The sequence below is a fragment of the Caretta caretta genome, chromosome 9 (genome assembly GCF_965140235.1).
Source record: "Caretta caretta isolate rCarCar2 chromosome 9, rCarCar1.hap1, whole genome shotgun sequence".
NCBI lineage: Eukaryota > Metazoa > Chordata > Testudines > Cheloniidae > Caretta > Caretta caretta.
In genome coordinates this window covers 101,514,077-101,530,795 of record NC_134214.1, presented here as the reverse complement: position 1 = coordinate 101,530,795, position 16,719 = coordinate 101,514,077, and the positions used below count along the sequence as shown (strand labels likewise).

At 46.5% G+C, this 16,719-nt stretch overlaps 1 protein-coding gene across 3 annotated transcripts in view; it reads right to left on the bottom strand.

The window, feature by feature from the left end:
- Positions 1–15,413, bottom strand: part of IL13RA2 (interleukin 13 receptor subunit alpha 2) — a 31,279-nt gene extending 15,866 nt beyond the window's left edge. For 2 of the 3 annotated variants that reach the window (XM_048864029.2, XM_075132601.1), the window contains exons 1-6: positions 15,151–15,413; positions 13,880–14,003; positions 10,446–10,595; positions 7,360–7,511; positions 3,474–3,627; positions 2,256–2,376 (exon numbers count right to left, since the gene is read on the bottom strand). In XM_048864029.2, coding sequence (XP_048719986.2) covers positions 2,256–2,376; positions 3,474–3,627; positions 7,360–7,511; positions 10,446–10,524 — 506 coding nt within the window. In that variant the 5' untranslated portion in view covers positions 10,525–10,595; positions 13,880–14,003; positions 15,151–15,413. The remainder of the gene's footprint in view (positions 1–2,255; positions 2,377–3,473; positions 3,628–7,359; positions 7,512–10,445; positions 10,596–13,879; positions 14,004–15,150) is intronic. The other variant, XM_075132600.1, reaches the window with a different exon arrangement.
- Between the last annotated feature and the right edge of the window lie 1,306 nt (positions 15,414–16,719).

Sequence of the window (16,719 nt, the reverse complement as noted above, 5' to 3'; positions counted from 1 at the left end):
CAAAACACATGCAAAATACACACACTTGGTGCAGAAAGCACCACCCATGTGAAGAAAGGGGACCCTCACCAGGAGGCAAAGAGGAGGCTGTATTTACAGACTAACACGGGGGAGCTCGCCCCTTTGGATCTGTGTGCAGATGGGCACGGGCTGTGCGTGCAGTTCTTTTCATGGTGAATAGCCTGGCCCTGGGGCTAGGTGAGGAAAGGGCTCTGCAGACCACAGGGAGTGGCGCTCTGGGTGGTGTAGAAGGGACATGCCCAGACTGAGGTACATTCCCCCCCCCAACCCAAACTCTGCTGTAGGAGCCATTAGCATCTCTGCAGAGCCTCTCCATGCTGCAGAGCCTCTCCAGGCAGTTTCCACGGTAAACATCTGATGAAGTGAGCTGTAGCTCACGAAAGCTCATGCTCAAATAAATTGGTTAGTCTCTAAGGTGCCACAAGTACTCCTTTTCTCCATGCTGTGTAACCTCTCGACAGATGAGTCCAGGGGAATGGCTGACATAGGCATGGCTCTCCCAAGGATGACTTGGGTGCAGTGAATCCCCCAATGTCCCTGGTCCTACAGCTAAACCACTAACCATTCTGCAGAGTGGGGGAGGGTAAACCCCACCTACGCTGTTCTGCTACTGCCCTCTTCTATGGGAGGAAGTGATCTTGTGCTTTAAGAGCTGTCCCAGGTTACCCTGAAGGCAGTCAGAAGGGGCCCCTCTCCAGTCAATTTTGAATCTTGAAAAGTTTAACCTTTTTTAAGCCATTTGTTTAGTGCAACTGTGAATCTGTGGCAGTCTGTAGCCCTATGTTCATCCTTTCTACAAGGCTATGATGGATTTTGTACAAAATATGCTTTGTGAGGTATTGTTTGAGAACTCAACTTGCTGATCGTTATTGTCCTGGTAAAATGTGTGTGGCAACTTTGTATGTAAAGGTATAAGATTTTACTGAATAACATTAATGAGACATGTTCCATGTTTAGAATAGCAGGCACATATCAGTTCCTCAAAGACAAAAGACAAACTGATGTCTCAGCCAAGTGTCAACAAAATCAAATAGTCTATCACCTGGTTAAGTGGCCATTCTTCGGCAGGAAAGAGGGCATGAGCAAGAAATTTACATTTTTGGCAAAGAAACAGCAGGAGGTTCTGGTCCCCACATATTTTCTGTCTCCTGAACCTCAGCTGGAGATAATTTTCAAAGAAAAAGACAACGATCAGAAAGAGGAACAGAGGTCCCAAAATACGCCTCCCTTTCTCTCTGCCATGGCATCACCACCACCTGACGGACAAGGAAATGAATGCTGAACTGGGGGAGGGGTCCTGACTGGTAGGATTCCATCCAGTAAGACTGCGAAAGCATGTGGTGAGAGAAACCTTTGCTTTGAATTCATTTAGCTTGTTAAGTTAAATGTTAATTTATTTTACCTTTTATTTTCTTGTAACCAATTCTGACTTTTACACCTCATTATTTGTAATCACTTAAAATCTTTTTGTAGTTAATAAATTTGCGTTATTGTTTTATCTAAACTAGTGAGAGTTCGGATTGAAATGTTTGGGAAATGCCATTTGGGAGAACAAGATTTGTGCATATCATTTTCTATTAATAAATGACAGACCTTATATGAGCTCGTATCATCCGGGAGGCGGCTGGGCAGTACAAGACGCACATTTCTGAGGAAAAGTCTGGGACAGGGAGTTTGCTGGTGGGGGCTGGAGAAGTGAGGGGACACAGCCGTCTATCAGTCCAGATTGTACCCTGGGGGATGTCTCAGAATCCCAGACAGCAGCCTATGAATTCTTCCCTACTACAATATTCAGTGCTAACTGAAGGACAATAATAATGATTTTGAGAGTCCCAGATTCCAGACCCAAACCCAAACTTTCCCAGGGCCATTGAGACCTGGGGCTTGGTACGGACAAGTTTAGAGATAGGGCTCCAAGCCGCAAGCTCCAGATCCAGAGTTTGGGGGGTTCCAACCTAGGCTTTTGGTTTGGGCACATCTCTGCTAGAATAATTTGATACAAAGGCTGTTTTCAGGAGCCCCAAACCTTGGCTTTCAGGGTTCATGCTTTGTTCCCCATGTCTAGGTGCTAACATCTGTGTGTGGCATTTACCTATGTAATGTCATGTAATGGGGACACCAGCAACAAAAACAGAATTGCGATGGCTGTTTCTTTGTGTGATTCTAACGTGCTGTTTGCCCTGTGAGACGCCTCACCTGGCACCCAAATGCTTCCCTGCCAAGCTGGTACGTACCAATAATAAAACTCATAACGTGCCCCAGGAGGAGCTAGCCGGCCCAGCTGCCAAGTGCACGTCAGGTGCTCCCAATCGTAATAGACACAGTGGAGGTCTCGGATCTGTGACTCCAGATCGCCTGTTAAAATAAAAGGAAATAATGACTATTATTTGAAAGGCCCCATTTGGGCTGAGCTGAGAAATAACCTTGCCAACCCATTTGATTTCTCTGAGCAATCATGACAACTCGTGTAAACAGAACAATCAAGATAATTTGATAGTGATCATGCCAAAGGGATTCGCTACCTTGGTAAATACTTCATTTTAAGTGACCCTTTGCATATCAAACCCAATTTACATTTATTTATTTGCAATGGAAAGGTGAAGGCTTAATTATTCAGAGGTGACTTGTCTGAGCAATTGAGCAGATTTCAGCTAAGGGAGGCAGGGTTACATGGCAGGAGGGCCAGTCTCTGGTCTATGACTTGATGCGCATTCTCAGACAACTCACTTCACTGCTCTGCAATACTTTGCAAAGGGTTTTGAGAGCCGGAGGGGAAAGGCAGCATGCAGGCGAGACAATACTGGTGATCACTGATGGGGGCACGGGGGAGATCGAGCTGGAGTTCTTCCATCCAGGGACTGCAGAGGCATGTGTCCAAGCATACGTGAGCAGGGAGGTTAAGCCAGAGAGCTGCTGTCACGGCTCGGGCATGGGACAACAGGCGTTTAAGGATGTGTCTACACTGTGATTAAAAACCCACGGCTGGCCTGTGCCAGCTGACTCAGGCTCAGGGGCCATTTAACTGCTGTGTAGATTTTTGTGCTCGGGCTGTAGCCTGGGCTCTGGGACACTGTGAGGTGGGAGGATCCCAGATCTTGGGCTGCAGCCCAAGCCCAAAAGTCTGCACTGCAATGAAACAGTCCCAAGAGCACCGAGCCAGCTGGCACGGGCCAGCCGCGGGTGTCTAACTGCAGTGTAGACAGACCCTAAGTCCACAACCCTCAAATAACAATAACAATTTGCTAAGCAAAAAATTGGCATAACCTGGCAAAGAACATTTTTTGCATCTAGCAGCCTGACAGGCTCTGCTACGCCTAATGCCCGTCAGACGATGGAGACATACTGGGGCAGCAATAACTTGGTTGCAGAACCTTTCAGTCAGGTCAACACATTTTTCCAGGAAGGTATAAGGCCTGGAAAGGTCACGTGGGGAATGGCAGCCTGCTCCTAACCTTGTGAAGGAAGCTGGAAGGTAGCGTGAGTCCAGTCACTCTTCACTTCAGATTCATTCGTACAACGTCCTTCCAGCAGAGTCTGGACCTTTGCTTCAGTTCTCTTGCTGAGATCAAATCCAACGCCATATTTTAACTTCTTAGTAAAAACAACCTGGTGTAAGACAGACAACACTGTAATAAACTTTTGGTGTGTATATTGGCTGCAAAGTTTGCCATGTGTGCTTGCTCTCTACACTGTACTATATTATATGTACACCATAGGTTTATACACACACACAATGTTGCCTGTGAACACAATACAGATCTTTTACATTCCTATCAAATTTACACTGTCCAATGCTTATCCAGCACCCGCCATTTCAGTCCTCTGCACTTCCCTCTATGGGGATGGATATCCTTCAAGGCACTGTAATGAAACACTGAAATTCATCCAATCTAATCCCAGGATCCAACTATTCCCGTGTCCTATCTCAAACAGTAGCCAGCACCAGATATTACAGGGGAAGGTGCAAAAACTCCCAAAAAGACAGTTCTGGAACAACCTGCCCAGAAGTAAAGATTCTTCCTTAACACTACCAGTGTATGTTGCCCCTGAATCGGTTAGTTTCTCGTTTGTATGGGTCTCTCACTACAACAAGGGACCATTTTAAAGAGGCGGCAGGGGGCTCAAGGGCAGGTATCCCTTTGCAGCCTGCAAAGTTTAACAGAGATGCTATAGAATGTGCCAGCACAGATTAGAAGGACCTACCAGCAGAAGGGAGATGAGCTGCGCAAATCTGCCTTCCCTTTTAACTGATCCTTCATGTGGCAAAGTGCAACCAATCTCCCCAAGTCAGGGAGATGGAGCTAGTTAATTCCTTAGCAGCACGGTTTGCTAGGAATTAGTCCCATCAAATCTGGGACTTGTACAATTTGTGTGAGCATTTAATATTTTTCCTGAACTTGAAAAAAAATTGTACATCACCTAGTAACTGGAAAACAAACAAACAGCAGCTTCAATTTAAAAAACAATAAAGAAAAAGAAATTGAGAAGGATTAAAATTAAAGAGCAAGAAATGGGATTTATCTGAAGAAAAAGAAGAGAAAGAGCAGAACCCGATTCCTGTCCCACCTGCATCACTGCAGCGGGTGCACACAGCCCTTGTGCTTGCACTTCTCGCCAGTAGTCCAAGAATATTCAAGGCAGACTTTTGAGCTCTGTGCTTCTGACCAGCCTCTGACTAATCGCACTGCCCTGGGGGCTCTGACGCTCACACAGCCTTTTACACAAGCTGCTCCCTGTGGGCACAGGCGGTGAGCTATATTCCCACCTGGTGCCCGGGCACCAGCAACATTCAGAGCCCAGGGGCCCAGCTCCACCCATATTTGGAGCAGGGTGTCCGGCGGGACCCTCCACCTGCACAGGGGACCCCCCGCCCACAGTCACCGCTCCTGCCCCACACTGGGCAAGGGGCAGCCCCCTCCCTCACCCCAGTGAGGCTACGGTCAGGGACAACAGCAGGGGAGGAGGCGCACGCAGCTCCCCCCGGCACCCACCACAGGGGAGGGGAGGGAGATTCCTGGGCCTGAGAGGGGCCCTAGGACACGTGCAGTGACAGTGGTGGGGGGGAGTGTGCTGCTGGGGGGGCGGGAAAGGGGGGCTCCTCCCCCAGAGCTCGCTGCTGCTGGCAGGGAAAGGCATGGGGGGAGTCCTCCTCTCTGGCCCCTGCCCCGGAGCAGCCTGCCTGCACCCCAAACTCATCCCCAGGCCTGCCCCACCCCAGAGCCCACACCCCCAGCCAGAGCTTTCACCCCCCCACACACACACCCTCAACCCTCTGCCCCAGCCCTGAGCCCCTCCCACACCCCAAAACCCTCATCTCCAGCCCCAGCCAGAGCCCTCATCCCCCCACACCCCAACCCTCTGCCCCAGGCCTGAGCCCCTCCAACACCACAAACCCCTCATCTCCAGCACCAGCCAGAGCCCTCATCCCCCCACACCCAACCCTCTGCCCCAACCCTGAGCCCCTCCCACACCCCAAACCCCCCAGCCCCAGCCAGAGCCCTCATCCCCCCACACCCCAACCCTCTGCCCCAGCCCTGAGCCTCTCTAAGCCCCCAAACCCCCCAGCCCCAGACAGAGCCCTGACCCCCCACACTCCTCCTCTCACCCTGAGCCCCTCCCACACCCCAAACCCCTCATCTGCAGCCACACCCCACGACCCTCACCCCTGCACCCCTTCCCATCCCCAAACTCCCTCCCAGAGCCTGCACCCCAATCCCATTCCCCAGCCTAGGGCCTGCACCCCAGACCTCCTCCCCCACCCAAACTCCCTCCCAGAGCCTTGGGCAGGTGAGGGGCAGAGTTTGGGGGGGCATGGTTTCTGGGCACCACCAAAATTTCTACAAACCTGCCACCCCTGCCTGTGGACACAAGCTCCGGTTTTGTGACTTCATCTTTCATTTCATCTGTGTACTCTGGGCTGCCAGCAGAGTAAGTTAATTAATAAGCCCTGTCCCAGTCAAAACTTTTGGCAGGACACTGGGTATTTCACATGATGTTATCTGTGTCTTTCTCCCTGATCTGCATTTTACAAGATACTTTTGCTGCTTCATCTGAGTCTGCTTCTCCTCTTCTAGTCTGTCTCTTTATTTCTTCTTCATCATCCTTGCAAATTTAGAAAATTCTGACTTTTTCCTGTAAAGATTTCTTTGGGGTTTTGTTTTGTTGAGCTACTGCTAAAATAATCTTAGAAAAATCAGCACACCCAGACGTTCCTGTGTCACTAAAGGTTTGACTTCCCCCAACCAAAGTGAAGAAACCCAGACACACACTTTACAGCACATTTCCCCTTTCATGACTTATTAAATTCCTCCTAGCAATGGGGATTGGTTAATAGAGCTCTTCCCTGCTTTAGGACTTTCATCATCTGAACAGTCAGCCAGACAAGTCTGTGGCCTAGAGCTAAAGGCAGCATGACAGAGTGTGCCCAGTGCTGACGAAACTGTCCAGCAGTGGTAGCGTGGCTAGTTGCAGGCTATTGGCTGCAACTGTGATATTCCAATTTCTATCCTTTCACCTTGACTTGACCTGTTCTCTAGGAGCCCACTGAGATCACTGGAAAGACTCCCCTTGTCTTCCGTGGGTTTTGCAAATGGCCCTACAGAGAAGTGTGTCCAACACAAAATTGCCTGGTTTTTTTTTGGCACTTCTAAATATCTGACAGTGAGCAATTGTAGCATTGGGTATCTGTTCCTCTAGCCCCATGACATGTTTACCCACGTGGGAGCCTTATCTGCCAGCCCACTGACAAGTATTTCAACAATCCTCCTTGCAGTAAGCATATCTGTTCCCTCCTTGCTACATTTTAATGAGATAAGATCGGCAATTTTATTTTATGGATGATTTCGGTTCAAACCATCTCTCAGAGATAAATGTAAATAGTAATAAAAAAATACCATCGGGGGTACAAGAAATGTTAGAATGTTATGAGACAGAATCAAACGTAATCTCACATTTATAAAGCGCTTTTCATCCCAAAAGATCGTAGGCACTTTACAGGCTCCCAGTTCTGCAGAGACTGACTACTAGTGCACTGAATACTATGAAATTACTCTTGGCAATAAGCACTACAACCAGTCGGAAGTGTTTGTAGAAGCAGGCCCTTAATCAGTCCCAAAGGTTTTGGCGGTTGCTGTTAAGCTGTAAAATATTTCCATCCTAATCCCAGACCTACGTTTCGATATTGTTCATCTTTTTGGTTGATCGTTTGGCCTTGTCAAAGGAAGTTGCTCTAATTATTTTACAACTTCAAAGCATTCACTTTAAAAAGGTGTAATCAACAGATGAAACAAAGGGGAAGCAGTCGCAAAATACTATACACCAAGCTAGGCTTGATCTTACCTTCCAGTCTGCATCGCCAGTGCTACGGTATTTTAATTTATATTTTATTGTACACTGATCGAGGGTTAGCAGGGAAGGTGGAGGCTGCCATTCTATACAGAGATGGCCTAAAAGTCCAGGGTCAATTATCTGAAGATTGCGGGGAGGTTCGACTGAAACAGAAAAAGCAGTTGGATAAAAAGTTGTTTTAGAGAAATTTAAAAAATCCAGGTATTTCAAACTATGATTTTGCCCAGAAAATTCCCTTTTAGCCACAGAAGCTCAAAATGCTTTGCACCAAGGTTACGGTATCAGCGTAAAGCTGCCTCTGCCTCCAGGATTAAGCACAAATTACTTGGACTCAGTTCAAAAAGTGTTTTAACCTTGTTCAAAAGCAAGACTCAACAGTTTAGGGTAGGTTGTTAAGAATGCTGGAGCCCCTGAAATGGCAAGGCTTTACACACGTAATTGTAACTTGGACACGGCACCAGGAATTGATCCTGCTTCGAGCAGGGGGTTGGACTAGATGACCTTCTGGGGTCCCTTCCAACCCTTATATTCTATGATTCTATGTTCCTAAATCTGTTCCTGTGAAAAATGTCACGTTTCTCACGTGTCCAGGCTGACTCAGCCTCCTCCAAGCACATATGTGCACAGCCAGGGAAACAATTTTGATGTAAAATCATCCCTGCCTCCCGCTGCCCCACCCCCGGCCAGCTTTTGCATGGTTTTATGCAAGATCACAGCTCTGCTTCACCCCCTCGAGTCCCCTCCTGTGCTCACTTTTAAACCCTAATATCAACCAGTGTGGGTGATTTCAGATGACACTGCAAACACGCCATGCAGATCGAGTAAAACCATAGGATGTCAGATCAAATCATTTTCTCTTTTGGGAGAACATATAGTAGCTAACCAATATCAGAGACAACTAGCCCCTCTCTCCTTAAATATTCTCTTCAGCGTATTAGATCTCCGTGGAACCCTGGTGGGGGCAGGGGAAGCCCTACTCACCTGGGCAGACTAGAATGCAAACCAAAATCAATTCTTATTTTGGGCACCTTCCATCATACAGAAGTACTTCTATTCTTATTTTCAGTCTGGTTTTTATTAAAATAATGTGAGAAAAAATGTCCTACATTACAATCACTGCTGTACCATAACAAACCAGAGTGCCTTGAAGACACATTTCATGTTTTTTAAAAAATATATTTCCCAGTTCCTCAGCTTTTTATTAAGAATGCCATTCTCTTTCATTAAGATTTCTGAGACCATTTATCTTTACTAGATCAATCCAGAATCAATTTCACATCTAAGATTTTTTTTTCTATACACACTATCTTGAGACCTAGGATTACAATTTGGGTAATTGGGGTTTGTAGAGATTCAGTTACAGGACATAATTTATTCATAGTCACCTGGACTGACTGCTGGTTTTCATTGTAGTGTTTTAAAGATTGCTGTAGTGGCTACGCCATTAGGGGAATTGCAGGACTCCAGGCCCTTTGTGTCTTCTTCTTGGACTCTCATCCAACATCCACACACTCTTTCTATTCACTTTTCATGGAGCCTTAGGAGAGCTGGCTCCAGGAATCTCTTGCAATGGAAGATGACTTCATAAATCAGACTTCCAAGTGCTCCCAGAAGTCTTTGCAGGATAACGGCTCAGAGAGGATTGGTTTATTCTAACCAAGACCCCAAACACCACCACAAACTTTAAGCCTCCAGCCTTCATGCTTCAGGCCCCATATTTCTCAGTTTGTACAGCTCTGAGGAAAATTTGTGAGGGTGAACTGCACTGTTTAGACGGTGCAGCCTAACCTGTGAGCGAGGAACTCAGACTGCCATATTTACGGTGCCGTTCACAGCAATAGGATAAAAGGAACTGGAAGTAAAATTAGAAAGGCATCAATGAATTAAGAGCTTTATTTTCTGTATTAGGTGTGCTCAGTTCACAAGTAACCAGATTCCGTACCCTGTCCCAGCTGCTAGCCCTGTACACTCAGGCTGAGCAGAGCTCTGGGGTCCGAGAGTTATGCTGGGCTCTTTCCAGCACCAGTAATCCTAGGTCCAAATCAAGAGCTTTGGTTACACTTGTGCAATCTCCTGCAGTCAAATGATGCCTTGCAGACTTCTGGGCAGCCCTCTTGCTGTCAGCCAGGTTGCACAGAGGTAATTGCCTTGAATTGTTTGCCGCATGCTGCTGATGGATACGAAGGAAAAGACTCCATCGTGCTGTGCCTTAGCTGGGCTACGAGGCAGCCTCTGCTGACTGAGCCTCTCTGAGCTAGCACCGTTTGATGGACACCCTGAAGCAGAGCAGGTAATGGTGCCACCACATGTCCTCATGCTCAGGGACTCCTTCCTGGTGCCCAGGGGTAATTTACACCTCCCTGGGCCAGCTCTGGTGAATCTGGCCCCATGGAAGTTTCACATGGAAGAGGACTGCAAGTCTGAGTCCCCAAGCCATGTGGCTCAATCACCGGAAGGTATTTATCTTTGAGAGGGGAACAGATGCGTTTCAGTTCCTCTCTTTGGCTAAAGGTGGACTTTTATCATTGGAAACACGCACTGCATTTTGATAGCAAACATTCATTATGAGAAGAAACAATTTTATTGTCAGTCCCCTTCAGGTTGTAAGTTAGACCCATCCACGAGATTAACCTGCTACATTCGGCTTCACTGGGAAATATTGGGGAGTATTTTTCTCGGACACCCAAGGTGTGTTTAGACATTGCACCAATGTGTAATAGATTTATTGTACATCAGCACTGGATGCCCCTTCCTGCTTCCATTGAAGTTCATTGCAAAGCTCCCATTAAGCCCAGTAGTATGTTTGCCCAGTCCTGCAATTGGATCCGTGCGCATAAACTCTTTGACAGGGATCTGCCCATTTGCAGGGTCAAAGCCATGAAAAGCTAAGACTTAGGAATCATCCTCATACTGTTTTAGACATAGCATATTCTGCATCTTGGCGGGGAGTAGACTAGACAGCCCTTGCGGTCCCTTCTAGCCCTATGCTCTATAAACAGAGTGGTAAATTTCTGCACATTATTTAAACTGAAGCAAGCATTAGACAATAGCGTAATCATGAACGCTCCTTGATTTACCTGATGTCTGGTGTCCTGAGGAACCCGTGCAGAACCATGCTAGGATTGTGGTGACAGCACAAATCCACTGGATGTCCATTTGTGTGTAAGACTTCAAAGCTTCCCACTGGGAAGTGTATTATGCCAGAAAAATATTCGCACACGAGAAACCTACAAAATAAGCAAGGTTGAAAACTAGTTAAGGTATATAACCAGCTACACCGGAGAAGCAGATTTCCCCCTGCCTCGTGAGCACAAGTAACCACCTCACAAACATTATCAGTGTTGATACTAAATGCCTACCACAATGTTATATGCAGTGTGGTTGCAGCCATGATATTAGAGACACAAGGTAGGGGAGGGCCATCTCTTTTTATTTGACCAGCTTCGGTTGGTGAGAGATGAGCTTTCAAGCTTACACAGACCTGCAAAAGAGCGCTGTGTAAGCTTGTCTCTCTCATGGGGATTTCTGCAGAAAATGACCATTTTTAATTAACATTTTCAGGTTTTCATCAGAAAACGGAAACCCCCAAACCTGAACACTTTCCAGCTTTGAGCAACTGAAAACAGAAATTTCAGCCAGCTCCCAAAAACATTAAACATTTGATCAAAATTTCAGATTTTGGTGGCTCAAAACAAACCAAAAACAAACCTCTGTTTTCTGGGTTCCAGTTTCTCAATGAAAACATGGAAAAATGTGAAGAAAGTTTTTAGCAAAACACACACACACACACACACACACAAATCTGTATTTTCAGGGAAAGAAAACTCATTTCCTGCCCAGCTCTTCCCGACAGACTGGATCAGATGAGCTAGTCCAGGGGGCATCAAGAGACCTCTATTACATGAATCCTCCACTCAGACAACAGAGTCTGGGGCAGGGGCTCCCAGAAGAGGCAGACCAGGGGAAGACTTTAGGAGCTGTAGGGATGGAAGGGAACAGCAATCAGGGGCTCCTGAATAAATCCTGGATTAATAAAGGGTAGGAACAGGAAAGACACCCAGATCCATTCCCCTCTCTCCATCCCTCCCCCTTCAGCAGACAACCGCTCTTCCCCCCCATCCCCTCTAGGGTGACCAGATGTCCCGATTTGATAGGGACAGTCCCGATTTTTGGGTGTTTTTCTTATGTAGGCGCCTATTACCCCCCACCACCGTCCCGATTTTTCACATTTGCTGTCTGATCACCCTACCCCCCGCCCTCCAGGAGGTGAGAGATTTTGGAGAAGGGGGAGCAGGCGTCACCCAGCTCACCCTGAGACGCAAGGCTGATTCCAACAATTTCTCAGAATGGCTACTCGCCTTGGGAACTGGATCCCACACGGCAGCAGTGCAAACGGCTTTCAGACCACCTCTGGGGAAAGCCGGCAGGTTCACTGGGATGCCAGTGCACGAGATGGCGTATGAACGCGAGTAAGAATCGCTTACACTGGTGCCGGGACTGATGTCAAGGAACCAGCTGCTGTGTCAGCAGATGCAACTTCCACCGTAAAGTCAACTGAGGGGCAACAGTACACCGGAGTCTGGAAACCCAAGTTCCTGACTCCGGTAAACACCAATTCCACTTTCTTGCAGAATTTGAGACTTTCTCGCAGTCTGAAATATTCGGCTCCAACGAATGTGACTGGATTCAGTCTAAGAACAACCATCTGTTCTTACATCGCTTTCCCTTGGGCAGCTCCTCAGACCTACTGGTGTGACACCCCCCCCCCCCCACCATCACCATCACCAGAACGGACCGGAGCTCGGGCAGGGCTGAAGGTTGCATCCCAGAACTGTTGGTGCCCCATTGTCCAGAGACCCTCCCCTATACAGAGAGGCTCTTGGAGGCAGGGAACTGGAGCAGCCCCATATGTCTTGACAGAGTGGAGCTTGGATTGACAGAGTGGAGTTCTGGGGGGACAGTTGAGAGAGATAGAGAGGAAGGGAGCCTCCTGCTCCCCTCACCAACTGCCTGTTTTTTCAGGTTTCCCAACCCTCAAGTGGGAAACTGTCAAGTTCAGTCCCCACAGAGCCCATCGCCTCACTGGGCAGGGAGTGGCTGTCTGGTGAACCACTGAGCTGCCACAGCCATCAGCCCGGCCACTGACCGCTACCTCAGGCAGGATGGAAAGTGGGCAGCTGATCGCCAAGCTCACTAGCCCATGCCATGGAGCTGGAAAGCGACTGCCAAGACCCAGACCACCCTGCGGTTCCTCAGGCCCCTCAGACAAGACAGACACCAGACCTCGGTGCCTGCAACGTCGACTGCTGCACTGCGGACAGGCCCCTGGACCAGCGGCTGGCAGGTTAGAGAGCTGACATAGCAACTAGGGGAATAGCCAGATTCACATGCAGTATCGATAATATCACTTGTTCTTTGCATTGTTTGTGTTTATAATGTCTAGTGTTTATATAAAGCTCATTGGGTATTTGGTAATTTCAGAATTGCGTGCTCCTTTATGAAGTGAGTACGGTCCCCAGGGTGACGGGGGATTACCCATTATTTCCCAGGAGACACCACCAGTAGAGGAGTCCTGACTTCAGCAGGGAGACCCAGATGGGCAGAATGAGCCAGGACCTCAGGAGGTAAAGCACACCCCACACCTCCTGAGTCTGGGCCCTCAGAACCACCAAGCGGTGGAGAGAAGGTTACACAGGAATTCATTTAAGCTTACAAACCCTGTGAAATAGGGGAGTGTTTTCTCCATAGGCATGTAAGGTATTCAACCCCAAGCAATTTACAGGAAAGCTGCCAGTCCAGCATCAGATCAATTTGGGATTTGCCTTCCTAAGGTATCCTTTTCAGAGTGGTAGCCGTGTTAGTCTGTATCAACAAAGGCAATGAGGAGTCCTTGTGGAACTTTCGAGATTAACAAATTTATTTGGGCATAAACTTTCATGGGCTAAAACCCACTTCATCAGATGCATGGAGTTGAAAATACAGTAGCAGGCATAAATACATGAAAAGATGGGAGTTGCCTTACCAAGCGTGAGGTCAGTCTAACGAGACAATTCAATTAACAGTAGGACACCAAGGGAGAAAAAAATAACACTTGTAGTGGTAATGAGAGTGGCCCATTGACAAGAAGGCGTGAGTAACAGTAAGGGGAAATTGGTATGGGGGAAATTAAGTTTAGGTTATCCTTGTTAACAGACTATGAACTAATCACACAAGACAGCAGAACTGTTTGACATTATGATAGGATATGGTAGATGGATCCACACAAATTTTGTTTACTCAAGTCTAGCAAAGTAAGGAGAGAAAATACAGAGACTGCATACTTGGTGGGCCTCTAACAGGAGCTGGCAATGCCATAGAGCCTGGAAGGGTTGGGTCTGCTACCACCCTCAATAATATTGCAGTACCAGGGTATCTGTTGGAGTGAGGAGAAACCTCATTGTCTTAAAAAAACACAAACAAAAAAACCAAACCACCACCACCAAACTTTATTGCAGCCAGAACCCTCACATACCACGGCCGACCTCCCCTGGAGCTGGCAACAGACTGCTTCACCCACTGAACAAATGTTGTCCTTCAAACCAGAACCTGGGATTTTTCCTGGAGCTGCTTTGCCTCGGGCTCCTCTGACTGACAGGCTGCAAACACAGAAAGCCGGCATGTAAATATAAAGCAGACCCTGGGCAGCTCCAGTTCACACTCTGCTCAGTTTATTTACAGCCCAGAGCGCCAGAAAGATTATACACTAGAGTACTAGCGGGTAGGATGAGAAGTAAAAGCCTGATGCTAGATTAAGGGATACTGAAGACAGGTGTTAGAAAATATTCTAACAGTAAAGAATTCCTACTGTTAAAAACACAGGATGGAGAGGAAAGAGTCCATAAAATACACATCAGTTGCTTTTAACAAGATCAGTTATAAAGGTAATTTTACTGGTTTCAAAAGTATTAAATTCTATATTCCAGTGGTGGGTGAAATTATCCCCTATATTCCCTCCCTGCCTCCAAAGGGCATTTTGTGGCTCAGATAGTTTATACTGGTAAAGTGCTTTGACATGCTTGGATTAAAAGCCTTATATAATTGCAACTTGTGGTTTCTGCTACAATAAAAGAGACCAGAATGGGGCCAGAGAATGCAATGGCAGAGCCAGGAAGCACATACATTCTGAAATCAAAGACATGCACATAAATGTCAGTGACCAGCATAAGCCAACAACCACGAGGCCTCCTTTTCTTTTTGCGAATACAGACTAACACGGCTGTTCCTCTGAAAGGAGTATGAAAGTGGCTCTAGTTTATGGGTATAATGAAGATGACCGTGAAATGTTCAATTTTTAGTGTGATATCAAGAAATACCAGGAGGAGATTTGCACACAGTAAGCGAGAGAAGTTAGTTTGTAGAAAGTCAAATACAATATATGTGATCACAACATAAAATGTGTCCTGTTGAAAAACCATCAGACTTGGTATGTGCACATGCTCCAGTACCAGAAAGACCCTTACAATTAGGAGCCAGGTGAGAGACTGGTACAACCTTCCCTGTGAGCAGCACTGATTTGCAGAATTGAGAAAGACACCAGAAATAATTATATCGGTGATTTCCATTTCCCATCTAAAGAATTAAGCACAAACGGCCAACAGAAAACATTTAGTCCATGAGACAGATTTTAATAAAAATAATTGCAGTTAGTGTGTAACAAATACAGATTTGTAAGATGAGCTACAGCTAAACCAAGACACACAATGCAACTCAAGAACAACATTTTAAAACTGCAAAAATTCTTACCTGGAGTCCTGTGATGTGTTTTACAGCAGAGACTAAAGCAGGAGTGAGTGTTCTTTTCAGCAGGCAGCTCCTTAACTGCCTTGGTTAATAAGTATGTTGTTTGAAGAACTAGGAGTTTTCCACAAAGAGTCAGAGGGCTTTAGTCTGTTCCCCTCCACAAAACTGAGTGACCCATCGTAATCATGTTGAAATACTCAGAAGATCATAGCCTTGACCAGGCTAACCATTGGGACAGGAAATCCAGAAACTCCTGCTTTTGTTAAGCCTTGGTGTTAAACACTGCTATAAATATCCTGGTAAACGCACAGAGATGGTTTGAGTGCTCTGATGATTCATTGTGATGGGAAACAAATGGCACGTTTATAATTTCTCATCTCAAATTCCCTCTGCTCCAGGCACTGACACACCTCCCCACCCACCATGCTGCCAAGTAACACGCATCTTGCCACCACCCTGGCTGCCCTTCACCCCCTGTTTGGTTTGTCATTCGCTTCTCTCCCCCTTCAGGTGATCTAGTCTGAGGGCCCTCAGGATTCAGTCCGTCCTATCAGCTGTAGGATCTCAACCTGCACTTGAGCCCTGCATTCACTCTGTGATCACCCATCTCTCTTTCCAACACCTCCTGGCTTCCTTCCACTATTCATTCGGGGGGGGGGGGGGGATGTAACATTGCACCCTATATGATTTTATGAAAATATGCTCATGAGTGTGAATGTGATGTAATTGGAATATGCTTCATGCAAAAGTTCTCTTGTAAGGTATCGTTACAAAGCTTATAATCTACTGAGTGCAGTCATCCAATTTGTATAAATGTATCATTCTTGTATCTGAAACTAGAAATATGAAACATAACTCTGAGGTCCTATTGTAATTATGCAAAGTGTGGGCCATTAATAGTGGCTTGGAATCTTGATGGCCTCCATTAACCAGGATAATTGGTTGTAAATGGCTCTGTTTACCTGTAAGTCTGCCTGTATACTTGTGTGCTGGCAAGTGGGTAATGAAATCTTACAGGGACATGTGATCATGTCACCTGAACTGGAATCCATCTTTAACCTAGAGCTTTTCCATTGAGAAGGAGGGGTGGGAACCCAGAGAGGGACAAAGGATTCCCGCCTTGTGCAAAAGATATATAAGGGGTGGAACAGAACAAAGGAGAAATCCCCTGTCTACCAGCTGAGCTGGAACAAGGGCTGTACCGGGGAAAGGACTGGGCCCAGACTAGGAAGGAGTCTAGTCTGTGAAAGGAGACTTTTGGAACGTCTCTGAGGGTGACATTTTATCTGTAATCAGTTTCTTACTATATTAGGCTTAGACTTGCGTGTTTTTGTTTTCTTTTGCTTGGTGACTTACTTTGTTCTGTCTGTTATTACTTGGAACCACTTAAATCCTACTTTTTATACTTAATAAAATCACTTCTTGCTTATTAATTGACCTAGAGCAAGTAATTAATTCCTGGAGGAGCAAATGGCTGTGCAGATCTCTCTATCAGTTTTATAAAGGGTGAACAATTTATGAGTTTACACTGTATAAGCTTTATACAGAGTAAAACGGATTTATTTGGGGTTT